At 39.1% G+C, this 20157-nt stretch overlaps 3 protein-coding genes across 5 annotated transcripts in view; 1 reads left to right on the forward strand and 2 right to left on the reverse strand.

Annotated features, from left to right (window-relative positions):
• Nucleotides 1–5359, reverse strand: part of C2CD3 (C2 domain containing 3 centriole elongation regulator) — a 146828-nt gene extending 141469 nt beyond the window's left edge. For all 3 annotated transcript variants that reach the window (XM_055320669.1, XM_055320668.1, XM_055320671.1), the window contains exons 1-2: nucleotides 5126–5359; nucleotides 415–684 (exon numbers count right to left, since the gene is read on the reverse strand). In XM_055320669.1, the coding sequence (XP_055176644.1) occupies nucleotides 415–684; nucleotides 5126–5180 (325 nt within the window). In that variant the 5' untranslated portion in view covers nucleotides 5181–5359. The remainder of the gene's footprint in view (nucleotides 1–414; nucleotides 685–5125) is intronic.
• Nucleotides 5360–5654: 295 nt separating this feature from the next.
• PPME1 (protein phosphatase methylesterase 1) overlaps nucleotides 5655–20157 on the forward strand; it is an 88021-nt gene continuing 73518 nt past the window's right edge. The window contains exon 1 of the mRNA XM_055320679.1: nucleotides 5655–5902. Within this exon, the coding sequence (XP_055176654.1) occupies nucleotides 5802–5902 (101 nt within the window). The 5' untranslated portion in view covers nucleotides 5655–5801. The remainder of the gene's footprint in view (nucleotides 5903–20157) is intronic.
• LOC129506727 (NHP2-like protein 1) lies at nucleotides 17928–18327 on the reverse strand. The gene has a single exon (XM_055320680.1). The coding sequence runs from the start codon at nucleotides 18312–18314 to the stop codon at nucleotides 17928–17930; it is 387 nt and encodes a 128-aa protein (XP_055176655.1). The 5' UTR covers nucleotides 18315–18327.

Below are 20157 nucleotides of genomic sequence, written 5' to 3' on the forward strand. Positions count from 1 at the left end.
AGAGAGAGAGAGGGAGAGGCAGAGACACAGGCAGAGGGAGAAGCAGGCTCCATGAAGGGAGTCTGACATGGGACTCGATCCAAGGTCTCCAGGATCCCGCCCTAGGCTGCAGACGGTGCTAAACCGCTGCACCACTGGGGCTGCCCTGCCTTAAAGATTATTAATTTCATCTCTGAACCTCAGTTTCATTGCCTATAAAACAAAGCAAGTGTCTTTTTTGCAGGGTTATTAAGGATTAGAATATATATCAACAGCTGGCACACAGTATACTCTTAATAAAAGGTGGCTGTTGTAAACTTCTTTCACTCAATAATTAACAAAGTCATAGATACTATATACACAATAACACCCACTGCTAACAACATAACACATGATTATTAGGCCTGCAGGTAAAATGATAAGACAAAAACATACCAGTTAGATAAGAGGTAAACTGCTTTGGACCACAGCGAACAGCATAACGTGTAGTTGTTCTCACAGCTTTTGGTTCAGTTTGCAATGCGTCCCTAGGACAAAATAGGGTTCCATCTGATGTTTCACCCCACCATCTCACTCGGACAAGTACAAAAGAGGGAGGCTTTGCAATCTTCCATATGACTTTATCGACAGTAAGTTTCAGAAAGCAGCGTAGCTGGCCTTCAACCAGAGGTGGTAGGCTCGTAGATGGAGAAATGTCACTCAAACCTGTGGAGGAATCCAAAAACACTAAGTCAAAATTTAGATTAAATATAGAAACATGTACTTAAAAAAAATGTTTTATTTATTTACACAGAGAGAGGCAGAGAGACAAGCAGACTCCCCATGGGGAGCTTGATGTGGGACTTGATCCCAGGACCCCAGGATGGTGACCTAAGCCGAAGGCAGATACTCAATCACTGAGCCACCCAGGTGCCCCTATACTCTGCTTTTTGAATGAGAACGCACATTTTAGTCTCTATAGACTGTTTATCCTATGTATTCTAATATATGAGAAATAAATAGCAAATCAGACCATAGAATAAACTACCTAGTCACTTAAGCCACCTTGATAACTAATTTGTATTCAGGGTCAGATTCAGGTTATTGTGGAAAGGAACATAATACCAACATAAGACATGCTAAAACAAACTCCCCTTTAATTGAAAGATACCATTTTATGCACATCAAAACCACAAATAAGATATCACCTTATACTGTCAGAATGGCTAGAATTAAAAAAACAAGAAATAACAAGTGTTGTCAAGATGTGGAGGAAAAAAAGAACCCTTATGCACCATTGGTGGGAATGTAAATTGGTACAGCTACTGTTGGAAAACAGTATGAATGTTCCTTAAGAAATTAAGAATAGAATTACCACATGATCCAGTAATTTCCACTACTGAGTATTTACCCAAAGAACAAGAACACACTAATAGAAAAGATATATGCAATCCTATGTTTATTGCAGCATTATTTACACTAGCCAAGATGTGGAAGCAAGCCAAGTATCCATTGATAGATAAATGGATAGAGGAGATGTGGTATATGTACACAACAGGATTTCATTCAGCCATTAAAAAAAAAAAAAAAGATCTTGCCTTTCAAACAACATGGATGGACCTAGAGGGTATTATGCTAAGTGAAATAAGTCAGACTGAGAAAGACAAATACCATGTGAGTTTACTTACATGTGGAACCTAAACAAACAAAAAGCAGAAATAGACCCATAAATACAAGGAAAAACTGATGGTTGCCAAGGGGAGAGGAATGGGAAGATGGGCAAAATAGGTGAAGAGGAGTGGGAGATACAGGCTTCCAATTATGGAATGAGTAAGTTACAGGGATAAAAGGCATAAGGAGTATAGTCAATGATATTGTAACAGTGTTGTATGTATGGGGATAGATGGAAGCTACACTTGTGGTAAGCACAGTATAACATAGATTTGTGGAATCACTATGTTGTACCCCTGAAACTAATGTAACATTGTATGTCAACTATAATTTAAAGAGATACCATTTCAAAAATACAAGTATAATGATACAATGCATAGGTTTTTAAAATCTCAGAATTAAAATTTTTCTTCCAAGTATTTTTTAAAAAAAATTATTGCAATGTCTAGGTTTTATTTATTTATTTAAAGATTTTATTTATTTATTCATGAGAGACACACAGAGAGAGGCACAGGCAGAGACACAGGCAGAGTGAGAAGCAGGCTCCATGCAAGGAGCCTGACGTGGGACTCGATCCCAGGTCTCCAGGATCACACCCTGGGCTGCAGGAGGCGCTAAACAGCTGCGCCACCGGGGCTGCCCAATGTCTAGGTTTTAATATATTATCTTTCCCTCTTACTTTAAAACCATCACTAAACATGAAACAGCAACAACTCCCTTCACTCAATGCTCAAATGATTAAGTCTATACCATATGACAGCATTTCAATAAAAACCACCTTAAATTGTGTATTTTCTTTCCTGCCAACATCATTCAGTCAATGAAGACAGACACTATCATCTTCAGAGTCTGCCACATTTTACTACAGTACTGGGCTCATAATATTATTGGCTTTTATAGTGTTTTTTTTTAAAGATTTTATTTATTCATGAGAGAGAGAAAGAGAGAGGCAGAGACACAGGCAGAGAGAGAAGCAGGCTCCATGCAGGGAGCCCGATGCAGGACTTAATCCCGGGTCTCCAGGATCATGCCCTGGGCCAAAGGCAGACGCTAAACTGCTGAGCCATCCAGGGATCTCCAGCTTTTATAGTATTTATTGGATTTCAGACAGATAATAAATGTAAACTAGGCATTTAATCATGACTTTGTATAAAACTTTCCCTTAATGACCCTGTCTTCCATTCAGTTATATGAATTCATATATCTGAATAATACTCATATACATATGAAGATAACTATGAACCTTGTGATCTATGAAGATCTATGATCTTTGCATGATTCATAGTTATTTTCATATATATATCTATGAATTATTCACCGATAAAAGAGTGAAATCTTGCCATTTGCAACAACATGGATTATATTAGCTAGAATATAATGCTAAGTGAAGTTAGAGAAAGACAAATACCACAATTTCACTCATGAGGAATTTAAGAAACAAAACAAATAAAGGAGAAGGAAAAAGAGACAAACCAACAGACTCCTAACTACAGAGAACTGATGGTTACAAGGGGAGAGGTGGGGGGAGGCATGGGTGAAATAAGTGATGGAGATTAAAGAGTACACTTATGATGAGCACTGAGTAATGTATACAATTATTAAATCACCATTCTGCACATCTGAAACTACACAGTTCTTTTTTTTTTAATTTTTTTTTATTTATTTATGATAGTCACACACAGAGAGAGAGAGAGAGAGGCAGAGACACAGGCAGAGGGAGAAGCAGGCTCCATGCACCGGGAGCCCGACGTGGGATTCGATCCTGGGTCTCCAGGATCGCGCCCTGGGCCAAAGGCAGGCGCCAAACCGCTGGGCCACCCACATCTGAAACTAAATAACACTTTATGTTAACTAGAGTGAAATTAAAAAAAAAAAGAAATCATTCCTATATTATACACACATTTCTATTCCTCTTTTTCCTTGGAGAATGGTCATGCCTAACAAGAAGAAAATATACTGGAGTGTATCAGATCAGGAGATCTATATAAGTAAGCCTTTGGATTTCTAAAGCGAACAATTCTCTGCTCTCTAGTCGAAGATGATCCACCATAATCTTTATAGATAACTAGTTTGAATATAAAAATAATACATGGGTGTGTATATAAGCATTACTATGTGTGTGTGTATATATATATGTATATATATATATACACACACACATATGGTATAGAAAGAAGGACATTCTTATGTTATTTCTATTTTTATCTACCTCCTATCAACCAAATATACTTGGCTGGTTTGGCATAGGGAACACCAGTATTGAATATATCCATGCTTCTATTTCATATCCTCCCATCATTCCTGGCAGGAAAGGTACTGCCTCAAACTGCCTTATTATCTTTAAACAGTTTGGATAAGATTCATTCTCAGACTGTAGATTCAGTCCTTAATCCAATGGCCTAATGTACTATCACCATACCTAACACCACATTACCTATAATGTAAAAAGCAAAGTCACACAATGCATGTTTGTTTGTTTGTAGGCAGCTCCACTGAGATTCAATTTCTAGTTTCCTGATCAGTCCTGGGTTACTAGGGCGCCTGTTTCCTCCACAACTAACACTTCCCTGCTTTTCTGGTGTGCATAGTTCTCCTTAAGCATACTATCCATAAGGTCCTCTTGCTACATACTGTTTCACCACCACTCCAACACTACCACACTTTGTCACTCCTCCCTCTTTCTTCCGCAACTATCTTTCCCAACTCCTGCCTGTACCCCTTCATGCTTCAAGACTGCCTCATGTTGGACCCATTCAACCAACATTTACTGAGTCCTGCTTTGTGCTAGTTCTTGGGGATTCAGTAAAGTATAAAACATGATCTTCTCCTATTAGAATTGACATACCACCTCTCCAACATGTGTTTTTTTCCCCAGTCCGTGTGGAACTCCAAAGGTATACTTTCCCACACACAGACAGGCACATATTTAGCTTTGTTATCAAAAGCACTCCTAACTCATGGGGCTGTAATAGCACAGTGACTATAGGTAATAGTGTACTGCATATCTTAAAGTTGCTAAAAAAGTACATTTTGAGAGTTTTCATGACAAGAAAAAAATTTCTTAGTAACGGTGATGGACGCTGACTAGACTTCCTGCGGTGATCATTTCCCAACATATACGAATATCCAATCATGTACAACCTGAAGCTAAGATAATGTTACATCAATTATAACTCACTTTCAAAAGGTTAAAAAATTCCTAGGATTTTTATTCCCTTTCTTTAGAAACGTTCTGCCTGTACCCTTTTAGCCCTCACCTCGGCCCATTTATTCGCCCGTTTTGTCCCCCTACTTCGGCCTCTATTTCCTTTCCATTCGTGTGAGGGCGAAAAATGCCTTCTCTTTCGACCTTTTCATTCTTTGGTTATTTCCCTCTTTCTTCCCTTCTCCCTCCTTTTTCACAGGCGCATGTGGAAGTCTCCCTAGAATTCTTTATACCTGGCTCCCCTAACTCCGCCTCGTTACTCTTTCCTCAACCTTTGGTCGCTCCGGTTACCTCTTTTCTTGCGGCCACGGACGCCCGCAGACCCCTGGCCTTTTCGTTGTTTCATGACGAGCCAGAGCTCTTCTTCACCACCTGAACTCTGGCTCCAGCACCTAAGCCGTCGCCTCCCGCCATCCCTTCCCAAGGCGCCTGCGTTCCCCGGCAACCGGAGCCGCCGGGCAGCTTGGGAAGCAGGAAGAAGCGGCTCTCCCTCCAACAGCCTTCGAGAAGCGGTAAAAAGGAAAGGCGCCAAGACGTCTTACTGCAAGAGACTACAACACCCAGGATGCTTTGCTACACTACCTCTGCGAGGTTGGCCGCTGTCGTGTGCAGCTGCGCAAGCGCAAAGGGATACGCCCTTTGAGGACTTCATTGCCCAGAGTGCATTGCCTTTAGGAGAGCCTGTCTTTCCGGCGAGAGTCGATGAGCTCTCCGCTTAGAGTCTAATAGATCCGTAGACTCCGTTACCCAGCTTCCTTTGTGGAGGGCTGTTGCGCACTTCCGGTGGAAGAGCTGAGGAGAGGGGGTGGAGTTTACGGAGCCGGTGGGCGGTGGGCGGTGCTGCCGGTAGCTGGGTGCTGTCCAAAGGCACTGGGCGTCGCTAGGGGAGTGAGCTGTGACCTGCTGGGCCGCACTTAGCGTGGGACGAAGCTTAGGCTACTGTTTGACTACCTGAGGCCTTCCCTTCATGTCGGCCCTCGAGAAGAGCATGCACCTCGGCCGCCTGCCGTCTCGCCCACCTTTACCCGGCAGCGGGGGCAGTCAGAGCGGAGCCAAGATGCGAATGGGGTACGTGACCCATACCCTTTTTCCCTAGAGGCCAGGCCCCGGCCATTGGAGAATGGTGTCTCTAGGCGTTTAGAGCGTCACGGCAAGGGAAGCCAAGGATGGGAGCGAATGTTAGCGGCGGCCTGGAGACGTTTCGATGGTGTTGAAGGCAGATTTGGGAACCAGGGGAGGCGCCAAGTCAATGGAAATTGGAGGACAAATAGTATTGAAGGAAGGAGGGAATGAGGCAAAGATTGAGGAAGCTGAGAGGATAATTTAAGAGATGTAGGAGGCACCTCCAGAAGAAGTGATGGAAGAGGTTTGAGGAAAGGTAATAGAGCAGGGGAATATCTGTCAGGGAGGGTTGAGAGACATGGAGAACGACTGAGAAAAGTTGAGGGAATTAGGGGAACAACTAGGAAAAGATTTGGGATAGTAAGATGACTGAAGGAACTAGATATTAGAAAAGCTGAAGGATGATAACACCTGAGGCCGAGTTGGAGAAGGAAAGTAAAATAGGGAGCAGAAGGTTCTAGAGAGAGTGCCTAGGGCTGTAAGAGGCCGATTCAGGGAGTGAGGGGGTGATTAGGAGATTAGATCTCTTAAGGGAGAACTGAGAAAGCTTGAAAACAGGGCCAAGGAAAGATGGAGAGTATAGCTAAATAGACTGTTATGGGTAAAAGGAACTGAGAAATAAGGGTAGGGAGTAAGGGGAGGAGTGAAGAGGAGCTTAGAGAGTGACCATGGGCTCTAGAGATGGAGAAAAGATTGGGAACAGGGTTTAGGGAATGAAAGTGCTGCAGAGATAAGGTATGAGAAGCTTAAAGAGGAAATTTGGGCAGTTGATTTTTGCCAGGCAAGTAAGTCTGATGGAGAAGGTACATACTGGTTTGAGAAGATTCAGACTTAATGAAGCATTCAGAGTAGCCAGTTAAAACGTTTGGGGGAAAACCATTTACTGGGAAGGGAGGAGCTGTGTTGAAGAGATAGGTTTGGGAAATTTTATGTCATTGAATGGCTTGTGCCAGATTAGGAGTTACTCAGGTGTAAGAGAGGGTATCAATTGAATGTAAGAGAGGTAATTACTGGAAAGCAGAGGGAATTGAGTAGGCAGTTGTTTTGTTTTTTAAAGATTTTATTTATTTACTCATGAAAGACACAGAGAGAGAGGCAAAGACATAGGCAGAGAGAAGCAGGCTCCATGCAGGGAGCCCGATGTGGGACTGGATCCAGGGACTCCAGGATCATGCCGTGGGCCGAAGGCAGATGCTCAACCTCTGAGACACCCAGGTGTCCCGGCAGTTGGTTTTGTGGTGTATTTGTAGTATAAAATAATATTCTGGAGACTAGTGACTGTAAAGAGAGAAGGGGTAGAAAGAGTAGGTGTGAGGTAGTCAAGAGAGTGTGCTTGGGATTTTAGAGTTCGATTGATAGATATCCTTGGAATAAAGACTAGAGAAGAGAAACTTTCGTTTCTAAAGAAGTAGTACGTAGAAAAACTGATCAAAAAGGAGATGAGGACAGGAGATGCAGTACTAGGAAAGAAGGTCTCTGGAATAAAGGGAAAGGAATATCCCATAAATTAAAACAGTGGGGTAAGAGGTGGTGAGAATTAATGGGTGGTGGTTGAAAAAAACAGGGGGAGGAAATTAAGAATTGGAGACCTGACTATGATACACAGTAGAAACATGAGAAAACCTTGACAGAAGATAGATAGTGGATGCACAATGGAAAGAGGTAGAAGGCCTCATATAAGGTAAAACGGAGATTGTTTTGGCATTAGAAGACAGAAAGTGAAGACTGTAACATGAATAAGGAGGATCTGGAAACTGATCCATGACAGATTATTTGGGAAAGTTAACCTGGAGTATAAAAATAAATGTAACATTTATCGTTGGTATGTGTCTTAGTTGTTGCCTTTCTTAGACTAAAATTCATCCTTTAGTATACCAGTACTCTTCTGTAAAAATACGTAAAAATATTAGCTTTTTAATAACTGTACTTGCTACAAGTAAATTAGAGTTCAACTTCTCACTTTGTTAAAACAAGTTCTCTGAAGATGAAGAACTGAAAAGAAAAACACTAAGAGAAAATACAGCAAAAAGCTGCTAATTAGAAAATTGTGTTAATTGTTGGTAATGTACTCTCTTTAGATAGATGCTTTTGTTAACTATTTATCCTAGAAAACAAAGTTCTTTAGAAAAATCCTTCTTTATAATACTGCGAAGAGAAGGGCTTTGTTGGTGAATTTTATGTGCTCCCCAAGTGGCTTGTTTTCCTATATTTTTCTTTCCTGTTTCCTTATTGGAATATAGGCAGGCCTCAGCTGAGTCTAAAGTTAGTGGTAATATTGACTCTCTCCCTGTCCTAGAAGGAACACGTATAAATGATCTCATTTTACTGTGTCACTGTATAGTTGAGAAAATAAATTTGAATAATTTAATTCTGTATTCTGTAAGGTAAACTTAAGAGGCAAGGGACAATATTTTTTATTAATAAAAAAGTAAAATTCAGGGTACCTGGGTGGTTGGTTAAGTGACCAGCCTTGGTTTCAGCTCAGATTGTGATCTCAGGGTCATAAGATGGAGTCCCAAGTTGGGCTCCAAGCTCAGTGTAGAATCTGCTTGAGATTCTCTCTCCCTCTGCCCCTCCCACTTGTGCTCTCTCTCTAAAATAAATCTTTAAAAAAGAGAGAGAAGACAAACTCAAATCTTCTTCATACTAAGGCAGTAGGAGCTAAGTGGTTAGAGCCACTAAAGACTAAGACTTGGAGTCTCTAAGATCCATTATGTTTTTCGGATTCATAGTTGTTATCCTGTTTTGAGTTGTATGTCTTATTTCTTTACAAATACTCTAGGATTCAGTCTTTTTCCTCAGCCTTGATTTATGAAGTCTTACTTCTACCAATTTTAAAGCATCCTGCATCCTATTTTATTTCTTCTATTCATTCATTTGCATTTTCCTTATCTTTTTCCATTCCCCATCTATTTCTTACTCTCAAGTTGGACCTGTGCCTTTGACAATCTTTTTATGACTTATTCTTTCAACTCTTTCAATTCATAATCTCTTACCTTTAATTTCACTAAACCTTATTTAGATGTGTTTCCATATTCAGGGTGGTTTTGGGTTTATGATTTTTTGTGAGTGTCCATAATTTAGTTTTTCAAATTAGATATAGAAATTCCAGAGTATTGTTTGATAATGTAATAATAACAATTACTTTTTTTTTCTAGATAGGTACTTTGTGCCAGCCATTGTAGTAGTAGCTTCATGTGTGTTACTTTATTATATTTGTTTGTATGTTACTTTAATCTGTTTACAACCTTGCAAGGTAGATATTTCTTTGCATTTATAAGTAAGGAAGTTCAGACTTGATATTAAAAGTCACCCAACTGAAAAAAAAAAAAAAAAGTCACCCAACTGGTATGTGGGAGAACTAGAATTCAATTGATGTTTAGTCTCGAAACCCCAACACTTTTTCTTAGGTAAGGCCTGAATTCCTGGTTTCATTGTTCCATGATGGATGCCAGTAGATGATGCCAAAAACCTTGGTTCTGAACTTTTTTATTAAAGATTTTGGAGCTGTTCTGGTTTGTGATCCCTACTTGTAACTGGTATCTTACTCTGTTAGAGTTGCCATAACAAAAATACCATAGGTTAGATGGCTTATAAACAGCAGAAATGTATTTCTCAAATTTCTGGAGGCTGGGAAGTCCAAGATCAAGCCGCTGACAGATTCTGTGTTCAGTAGGGACTGCATGCTGGTCCAGAGATGGCAGTCTTCTTGCTGGGTCCTCACACAGCAGGAAGAAGGAAGCTCTGTGTATCTCTTTTCTAAGGGCACTAATACCATCCTTGAAGGCTGCACTCTCATGACCTCATCATCTCCCATCGTCCCACTTCCAAATACCATCAAATTGGATGTTAGGATTGAACATGAATTTGGGGCTGGAGGAGGGGCACAAAGGTTCAGTCCACAGCACCGAGGTGTGCTTGAGAGGAGAGTGTTTTGAAAATCACTGCTTTAGTACATGCCATTACCATTAGAGAGACTATATAGATTATTAGAACCATTTATTTTCAATGTGCTTTTGGTTTATCAATAGTACTCCATTTCTGTAGTTATGTCTTAACATTTCTCCAGTGCTTTAACTGAAAGATATATTGGTGCCTTTTTGTATTATTTTATGAGATTCCTTAGGGCAGGGGTATTTTCTCTTAGTGAGAAAACTCCAATGTTCTCTGACTTGCCTAAAAACCAGAATCATCAAGTGGCAGAAACAGGATTCAAGCCCAGATTTTTAGATTTTTAGTCCATTCTTGCTCTTGTTATACTTTGCTGTAGAAATTGTTTGAAGTGATACAGATCTAAAAAAAAAAAAAAAAAAGTAGTAGTATAGATCTGAGTTTGAAGCCCAGCTTGTGCATTTACTTTGGTTAAGTCATTTAACTCCTCAGTCTTTTTCTTTTTTTTTCCTTTTAATTTCTGCTTACTTTAGAGTTCTATGAGAATGAGATAATACATGCAAAGCACTTATACTTCCTGACACATAAGCTTTTAAGGAATGATAACTAGCAAATTATTTTATATAGAAAACTGTGAGAAAGGCTTATTCTTTATGAAGTAGAAGCTGTCCTTTGAATTTTTTGTAATGTCAGCTTTTTTCCCTGTAAGTTGCATACTACTCATATCTGATTAAATAGTCTTTCTTAATTTTATATTGGATATCAGGCCTTTTAAGAAGGCTTTAAGTAGCTATTCACACAAATGGAGAAATAAAGGACAAAGTAAAGTGACTTGCTCAAGCTCTACAAATCACAGTATCTCTGTTGTTGTTACTTATTAGGTTTTTAAAAATTAAGAGTCACGTACCATAGAATTCACCCTTTTATAGTATACAGTTCATTTAGTTTTGGTGTACTCAGGGTTGTATAGTCATTGTTACTAATTCTAGGACATTTTCATTATCCCATAAAGAAACTACCTACTTGCTAACAGTTATTTCCCCCTCCCCAATTCCCTGAGAACCACTAATCTATTTTCTGTGTTCATGGATTTGCCTATGCTGGAGATTTCATATAAATGAAATCATATAGTCAGCAGCCTTTGTGATTGGCTTCTTTCACTTAGTATAATGTTTTCAAGATTCATCCACACTGTAGCATGCTATCAATATATCATTCCTTTTTATTGCTGAATGATATTCCTTTGTGTAGATATACCAAATTTTACTTACTTGTTTATCAGTTGCTGAACCTTGTTTCCATTTTTTTGCTACTCTAAATAATACTGCTCTGAACATTCACATAGAAATCTTTCTGTGGTAGTATGTTTGGATTTCCCTTGGGTAAATACCTAAGAATGGAATTGCTGGGTCATACGGAATTATGTTTAACTTTTTAAGAAACTACAAACCTCTTTTCCAGAGTGGCTCTTTCAAGCTCTGTGTATTCAGGATATTTCCTCTTTATAAGTGTTAAAATATTTTCCAACTTGCTTTTTACATATATTTTGCTATGTAAAAAGCTTTGTTCTTATTTTTAAATTTCTTTTCTTTTTGGGATCCCTGGGTGGCGCAGCGGTTTGGCGCCTGCCTTTGGCCCAGGGCGCGATCCTGGAGACCCGGGATCGAATCCCACGTCAGGCTCCCGGTGCATGGAGCCTGCTTCTCCCTCTGCCTGTGTCTCTGCCTCTCTCTCTCTCACTGTGTGCCTATCATAAATAAATAAAATAAAATAATATATTAAAAAAAATAAATTTCTTTTCTTTTTTATAGAGAGGGATCTGGGGATGGGCAAAGGGAGAGGAAAAGAGAATCCCAAGGAGACTCTATGCCCACCCAGCGTGGAGCCCAAACATGGGGCTTGATTTTACAATCCTGAGATTATGTATGACCTGAGCCGAAATCAAGAGTCAGATGCTTAACTGACTGAGCCACCCAGGCATACCAAAAGTTTTGTTTTTAAATTTTATTGTACTCAAATCTCTCTAGTGTGTGTTGCTTTTGGAATTTGAATCCCAGAAAGACATTTCCTTCTCCCAGGTTATAAAGAAATTTGTATATGTTTTTTTTCCAGGACCTGTATGGTTCCTTTTTTTTTAACATCCATTTTAAGTTTGTCTTGATGTGTAAAGTGAAGTACAGATCCAGTTTTATCTTTATCCTCAGGTTATCCAGTTGTTGGAACACCATTTATTAAAAAGTCCTTTTCCTATTATGTGAATTTCACCTCAGTAAAAATTAGTCATTTTCCCCATGGATTAAAATGATGCCTTTATCAGATACCAAATTTTCACATAGATTTGGGTCTGTTTTCTTTCTTTTCCTCATCGGCTTGCCTATTTATTTATGTGCAACTATTACCCTTTAATTAAAGAGGCATTATTAATATGTTTTAGTAGATGATAGAGGTAGCTTCCTCCTTATTCTTCTTAAAGATTTTCCTGGCTCCTGCTACTTGTTTATCCTTACAAATAAACTTTTTTTTTTTTTTTTTTTAGGAATGGTTGACACACAATGTTACATTAGTTTCAGGTGTACAACATAGTGATTCTGTAAGTTTATACTTTGTCCTATGCTCACTACAAGTGCAGCTACCATACAACATTATCATAATACCATTGACTATAATTCCCTATACTATACCTCTTATTCCCTGTGATATATTCATTCTGTAACTGGAAGCATGTATCTCCCATTCCCCCAAACCCATTTTGCCCTTCCCCTCACTCCCCTCCTCTCTGGCAATCATCAGTTTTCTGTATTTATGCATCTTTTTCTGCTTCCTTGTTTATTCATTTTGTTTTGTTTTTTAGATTCCACATATAAGTGAAATCATGTGATATTTGTCTCTCTATCTTATTTATTTCACTTAGCATAATACTTTCTAGGTTCACCCATTTGTTGGCAGATGGCAAGATCTCATTCTTTTTTATGGCTGAATAATATATAAATAAACTTTCTAATCAACTAAACTAGTGCCAGAAAAAATCCTCATACTCTTTTTATTGGGATTACATTAAATATATAAGTTAACTTAGAATAAACATTTTTATGATGTTGAGTCTTCTTTGAGGAAATATGATGTTTTCCAATGTATATGAATCCTTTTGAAGGAAAACTATTTCAGATCCCAAATATTAGCCCAAGTTATATCTAATGTAATATGACTTAATTATGTACAAAATAAAGCTAGGGGTAAATTTTTCATGTATAAGTAAATATCATATTCTTATGTAATTATAAAACTCAGTAAAACTATTTAAATACAATTAGACCTACAAAACTCCCCAATCTAAATTAGAAGTATTACATTCACGTGAAATCATAATATTTGCTGTTAACAATTTACTGTGCCTTAAACCAAAAGGATATTTATTATTCATAGGAATTACCAGAATTGATACATTCAACTGTATTAAGGACCCTGTCCATCCTTCGTTTTGCCATCCTTAGAAATGTTGGATTTTCCTTTTCTTGTCACTTTTTGTTTGTAAGTTGGCTGCTGCAACTCTACTTTCATCTTACCTTTGTTCTATCTTTCTAAATAAAAAGGAAAAGAACAAAAGCAAAGGCCTTTTCCTGGCTAAGCTTGTCTTTTTTTTCCCCCTTGTTTTGTGGAAAGGGAACCCCAGCCAATTTTTCCTTCAGTCCCATTGTTCTGAACTGAGTTATTTGTGCATCCTAAAACCAATCACTGGCAGTAGGGAATGGGATTACTATGACCCGTTTAGACCAATTCTGGTTCATTCCCTTGAGCTGAAGGTAAGACAAGATATTGGTGCTAGCTACTAAAACAATCCAGAATTCTGCTAGGGAACAGAGAGTGGTGAGAAGTGGAGAAGGAATGTCTATAGAGTAGATGGTAAACATCATGAAACACAAGGCCTTAATGTTAGCAAGTGGGGGGAGACTGATCTTTGCACATTCTCTGCAATTTTCGCTGCAACACAGATAGAGGAAGTAATCAATCTCTTTCTCTCCCTCTTTTCTCTCTTTCCGCCTTGTGCTGGGTTTGAATCCCTTGACCTAAAAGCACTTCTAGTAAATATCCCTTTTTCCATTGTTGCTAGGCTTATTGCTAGCAAATCTATGTCTTAGTGTCTGCAAAATTGGATAATTAGATTTTGTTTTTAAACGTAATGAGCCCTCCTTGTTATGTTACTTGAGTCAGATTTGAGAAAACACTTATGGTTGGTTAGGAAGGACTTATTCCTTCATGTCATAAATTAGCTTTTTTTAAGAGAAGAAAGTTTTAATTAATAGTTTTATTTAAAGAGTGGTCCAAATATATGGCACACTTAGATGTTCTTCAAAATATAGTTCTGACAACCAGTTCCAAGCACATACTACCAATTAATTTTGATGATTAAATAAGAGGTTATGTTGAGGGGGTGCCTGGCTGGCACAGTTGGTTAAGCGTCTGACTCTTGGTTTGTGGGTTTTGTTTTTTTTTTTTTTTGTAAATTTATTTTTTATTGGTGTTCAATTTGCCAAAATATAGAATAACACCTAGTGCTCATCCCATCAAGTGCCCCCCTCAGTGCCCGTCACCAGTCACCCCCATCCCCCGCCCACCTCCCCTTCCCTACCCCTGGTTCGTTTCCCAGAGTTAGGAGTCTCCCATGTTCTGTGACTCTTGGTTTTGACTGAGGCCTGACCTCAGGGTCTTGAAATCAAGCCCTGCATCTGGCTTCAAGCTCAGTGTAGAGTCTGCTTAAAGACTCGCTCTCACTCTCCCTCTGCTCCCCCACCCGGCTTTTGTTCATGCATATGCGTACATGTACTCTCTCCCTGAAGTAAATAAATATGTCTTTAAAAAATACAAAAGGAGTTATGTTGAAAATTCCAGTCATCCAAACCATAGAGAAGGCTGAAGTTGTTTACTATCACTCCTTTTATACTATGCAACTGTGTGTGTTCTTTGCTATGGACTTTTTCTGTCTATAAGTGGAAACTCTGTCTCTGTTCCTAATAAGTCATGAGGCTATGGTCAATTTATCTTTTTCTCTTTTTGGGACTTACTATCATGTTGTAGTAGAAAGAGTGCTTTGGAAATAGACATACTTGAGTTTAAATCCAAACTCCAGTGCTACTGAAAGTGGCTCTAGGCAAATTATTTTATATTTGAGACTGTATTTCTTTCTTTATTTTTTTTAAAGACTTAATTTATTGGGCAGCCCAGGTGGTTCAGCGGTTTAGCGCCACCTTCAGCCCAGAGCCTGATCCTGGGGACCCGAGATCGAGTCCCGCGTCAGGCTTCCTGCATGGAGCCTGCTTTTCCCTCTGTCTGTGTCTCTGCCTCTCTCTCTCTCTGTGTCTCTAGAGAGAGACACAGACAGGCAGAGGGAGAAGCAGGCTCATTCCATGCAGGGAGCCCGAGGTGGGACTCGATCTCGGGTCTCCAGGACCATGCCTGGGCCGAAGGCGGCACTAAACTGCTGAGCCACCCGGGCTGCCCCTATTTCTTTGTCTTTAAAATGGGGAAACTTTTCTTGCAGAACTCAAAATTCTGTTTGACACATAATAGGCAGCTAATTAATTGTTCCCTTCCCTTCCATAAAGCAAGATTAAGGTTAGATGATCTTTAATAGTCTGATCTAGTATGTAGTTTTTAGAATCTTTAAGTCAGCTGCTTTAATAACATGCCCTTATCACTAGTAATGAACACTCCAAACTACCACAACCCATACAGCCATCTGGTTACCTTCTTTCCATTCCCTTCAAAGTATTCCTAATGAAGACTTTTTTTTTTTAAGGTAGTAATGCCTTGATTTAAATAGCTGGTTGCAATTAAACTTCAGTATTTTGCCTCTACTACAAGGCTCTTAGACTAGAGTATTTGTAACAACAGTGACTAGAACTGCTTCTGTGCAGCTCATGACTCATTTGTAACTCCCCTAAGATTTAAGTAGCCTAGTAGATGTTGAAATTATTATGCCTCTTTGGATTTGAGACATTTACCTCAAAACGTTTAACTTTTCTTAGTCCTTGTTCTCTAAATATGCAAGGAAAATTTTTTCTCCCTTCGTCCTATTCTCCTCTCTCCTTTCTTTCCTGAGCAGCTAATCATATGATTTTGTTGCTGTTGGTCATATCTCCTTTAGGCATCATCACATAGTTGGCAAGCAGCACACATCTATGCCCCCATAACCTTCTGTAGTATAGCACTTATCCTTCTGACTTGTAATTATTGGTTGACATCTATTCTTCTAGACTGTGAGCTTCTTAAGGGTAGAAGTTGTATCTTAATTTCCCTGGTTTTCACCATGCTGGCTACTTAAGTACTGACCTATTTGGCCTCATTTTGTAAGAACAATTTCATTTTTTCACCAGTTCCATTAAAATGGTGTAACCTAACTTATATTCCCTTTCTCTTGAAAGCTGTTTCACTTCATGAAATAATGGAATCTATACTTTATTTCAGCACCAGCACTTAGGCAAAGTGTGTTGTGAGTGCTTCCAAATACCTTGTCTTAATCTGAAATTTAAAATATTCATGGTTGAAACTCATGCCTGCAATTAGTCTATTATATGTAAAGATTCATAGCTGGTTTTGGTTTTATTTTCTTTTGTGATTCCCCAAACCTGAAAGCAATTCCATTACTATAAGAGAACAAATGTCAATTAGCAATTATTTGTGGAAGACCTGTATTTAATAGGATTGGGTTTTTTTTGTTCTTGTTCAATTTATCCCTTATTCTCTTAAGAAAGACTATTTTCCAAGGAGATGGTACCTGCACATTGGTGACTCTACCAAGTCTAGGGATCAAAGCAACCAGTTTACTATTAAAAGCTCTCCCTAAATGTTTCTTGCACTTACTAACTGCCAAGTTTACTTTCAGTGCTCCCTAAATGTTTCTTGCACTTACTAACTGCCAAGTTTATTTTACTTTCAGTGCTGCTCATTGACTTGTTCTATTCCTCCTCTGAGCTACATTATACTTTTAGTCATTTCTACTCACCTTTCAATTATTGTACATTAGTACTCGATATTGCATTTTTAATTGTTATATCAAACTTATCATAATTTTATGGTTATGTAATTTGGCAATTACCATAATTAATTATCATAATTTATATCTCATGGTAATTTTTTTATGAATATATTTCTTTATTAGGATGCTCATAAGAATGACACACTAGCACTGTCCTTCTGATGTGATAAAGAATACATACATCTGACCCACATTCTGGCAGGAAACAGGCATAAGGGCTCTCAGAGCTGGTACCAAGTGTCCATTGAAGACAACTCCATTCACCAGAGAGGATGTTTCCTTGATTCCAATGTCTCTGCTGTAACTTCCAGTCAGGGCTCTGTGACTTGCTCAGACTTCATTCCAGCGTCAGTGGACCCTCTTTTTTTTCCTAGCCACTTCTCAACTCCTTACATCAGCTGCCCCATGTCTAACTCACCCAGGTAGCCTCTGGAATTTTGCAGCACATCTCTTTGGTATGCTGCTGCCCTGCCACCCTCAGGGGCATGATTGGGATTTGGGGGAAAGGGGAATATCACATTACCAAAGCAAACAGCAGGAGCATATTGGCAAATGACACTTGGACACACATCTAACAACCTCAAAGAATACATGCTTTCTCCCCTAATGACCCATAATCCCCTAGAGACCAAACACATATGGAATGATTCTGTACTCCAGGCACAAAGGATACAAAGTGAATGGTGTTTACATCCACCATGTCCTACACGCAACAGGAAGTGAGCTCAAACCAGATCTCTAACGAGGCTCTTCCCTGCATCTGAATGGTGTCACCACTCTGTTTCTGCCTGTTCTCGGCATTAGTTCATTTTTCAAAAGGGAGGAAAGGATGGTAGAGAGTAGAATGGGAGACAGAGGTGGGGTGGGGGATTAATATACAGAGAACAACCTGTAAAACAAAAATAATACAAAAATGCAAAACCCGGATTTAGTACTAGAATATAACAAGAGAAGGTAGCCGGGGAAACTACATGCGAACAGGCGATATGATACACAACCCCAGGGGGAGGACTGGACTCAGTGAGGAGTGGGACAGAGGCCAGTGGTTTACACTAAGAGCCTTTCAATGGACTGCTGAATGGACTGGATCTGCTGCTTCAGCTGCGAGCCTTCTTTGATGGTGACAGAACAGACAATGACAGGCCTGGACACCCCACAGACCCGCCCGAGGGCCTGCTTGGAGCGCACAAACACGTAGGGCACGTTCTTATCTTCACACAGCAGCGGAAGGTGCAGGATGATTTCCAGGGGCTCAGCATCTGCAGCCATCACGATGAACTCAGAGATGCCTCTATTGAGGGTTTTGGTGGCTTCGTTGGCTCCTTTCCGAAGCTGCTTGTAGTTACATGACTGCTGAACAAGGTCCAGTAGTTTCTTGGTGAGGTGGGCATCTGCAAGGGGGTAGGCCTTCGGATTTACATCAGCCTCAGTCATCTCTGCGATTCCGCGGTCCCCTCATGGTAATTTTTTAAAGTTATCCCAATAAAATTGAAGATCTGGAGTGCAGGGGCCTTTGTTTTTATTTCTTTGCATCTTCTGTGGTAGCACAGTTAGATAAATGTTTTTATAAGATTTGATTTAATGGACATGAGGCACACAACATTCATTTAAAATGGGATCCTAAAACTTTTCCTGACCATTCAGCCTACAGTGTTTTTTCTGTCCTTTCATAGCACGCATGGTTTATACCAGAGATTGGTAAACTTTTCTGTAAAGGGCTGGATAGTAACCATTTTATGGTTTGCAAGCAATACAGTTTCTGTAGCAGCTACTCAGGTCTTGTTGTACAGTGAAAGCAGCCATGAACAATATGTGATTGAATGTGATTGTGTTTCAACAGTACTATTTTTGTGGACACTAAAATTTTAATTTCATGTCATTTTCTCATGTTATTAAGTATTATTCTTTTTTTCTCCCAGCTTTATTTTTTTTTTAAGATTTTATTTATTTATTCATGAGCGACACAGAGAAGGCAGAGACATAGGGAGAGGGAGAAGCAGGTACCTCACAGGGAGCCTGATGTGGGACTTGATCCCCGAACTCCAGGATCACTCCCTGAGCCAAAGACAGACACGCTCAACCACTGAACCATCCAGGAGTTCCTCTCCCAACTTTTAAAAATGTAAAGAACATTTTCAGCTCATGAGCCATACAAACACAGGCAATGGCTGGATTTGCCTCCAGGCCATAGTTTGCCAACTCTTTATCAATACTATTTATTTTGAGGGCAGCCCGGGTGGCTCAGCGGTTTAGTGCGCCTTCAGCCCAGGGCATGATCCTGGAGACCCAGTATCAAATCCGTCGTGGGCTCTCTCCAGAGAGCCTGCCTTTCCCTCTGCCTGTGTCTCTACCTCTCTCTTTGTGTCTCTCATAAATCAATCAATCAATCAATCAATCTTAAAAAAAATTTATTTTGTACTTCTGTAGTAGAAAGAATATAGGTTTTAAATTAACAAGCTAGGATTCCCTTTCTGCCTACTACACACTAGTTAACTAGTCTAAGCCTGATTTGATTTTCTTAAAATGAGGATAATACTAAATACAACATTATATGTTAATTACACTTCAGTAGAAACTTTTAACAAATTTTAATGTGGGTAATACTAGCCTCAGTTGTTTTGAAGAGAAAGAGATTATGTATATGTAGAATCATTATTTAAATTATAAAACTAGATGATGGAAACCTATTTGCTATAATTCATGAATTCTGATACGTTTCTTTTCATATTTAAAATGGTAGTGCCTTAACAATTGCTATTGGTCAGGTAACAACACTATCTTGGTTCTCCCCACTTGTCTGAGCAAACACTAAAACCAGCATCAAAACTTGCAAAATAGGTGTTGGTAGCTTGGAAGAAAATTCTGGAGACAAAAGTGTGGCACACTCTCTTAACCAAGAATTGAATGGTTGTGAGAAGGAGTGGGTTTTCAATTAGGTAAGTTAAGCATTATTCCTAAAGTTAGAGTCAAAAAGTAATATAGCTCTCTATGTAATGAAAGTCAGCATATGAGCTGATGTTTAGTTTTAAGAAACACTCCATCACTAATGTTCTTGGTGTTGGACCGTATTAGTCAAAGTGATTCAAAAGAGAATATGACTCTCAGCATGAAGAAATTGGTTAGAAATACTTTAAGTATTTAATTTTGCTTTCATTTTCCTTTATTTATACCCATAAATGATATATGTTGAATCAGTATGAAAGAGCTTTTTAAGAAATTTAAAGTTAATTCTAACTGGTCAAATGTGTCTTTAATTGGTAGTACGTAAAATTATTGT

The sequence above is a fragment of the Nyctereutes procyonoides genome, unplaced genomic scaffold, assembly GCF_905146905.1.
Source record: "Nyctereutes procyonoides isolate TBG_1078 unplaced genomic scaffold, NYPRO_anot_genome, whole genome shotgun sequence".
Taxonomy (NCBI): domain Eukaryota; kingdom Metazoa; phylum Chordata; class Mammalia; order Carnivora; family Canidae; genus Nyctereutes; species Nyctereutes procyonoides.

What these genes read in the sequence shown, in the direction of transcription:
- LOC129506727 (XM_055320680.1), bottom strand. Translation starts at nt 18,314, where the DNA reads ATGACTGAGGCTGATGTAAATCCGAAGGCCTACCCCCTTGCAGATGCC.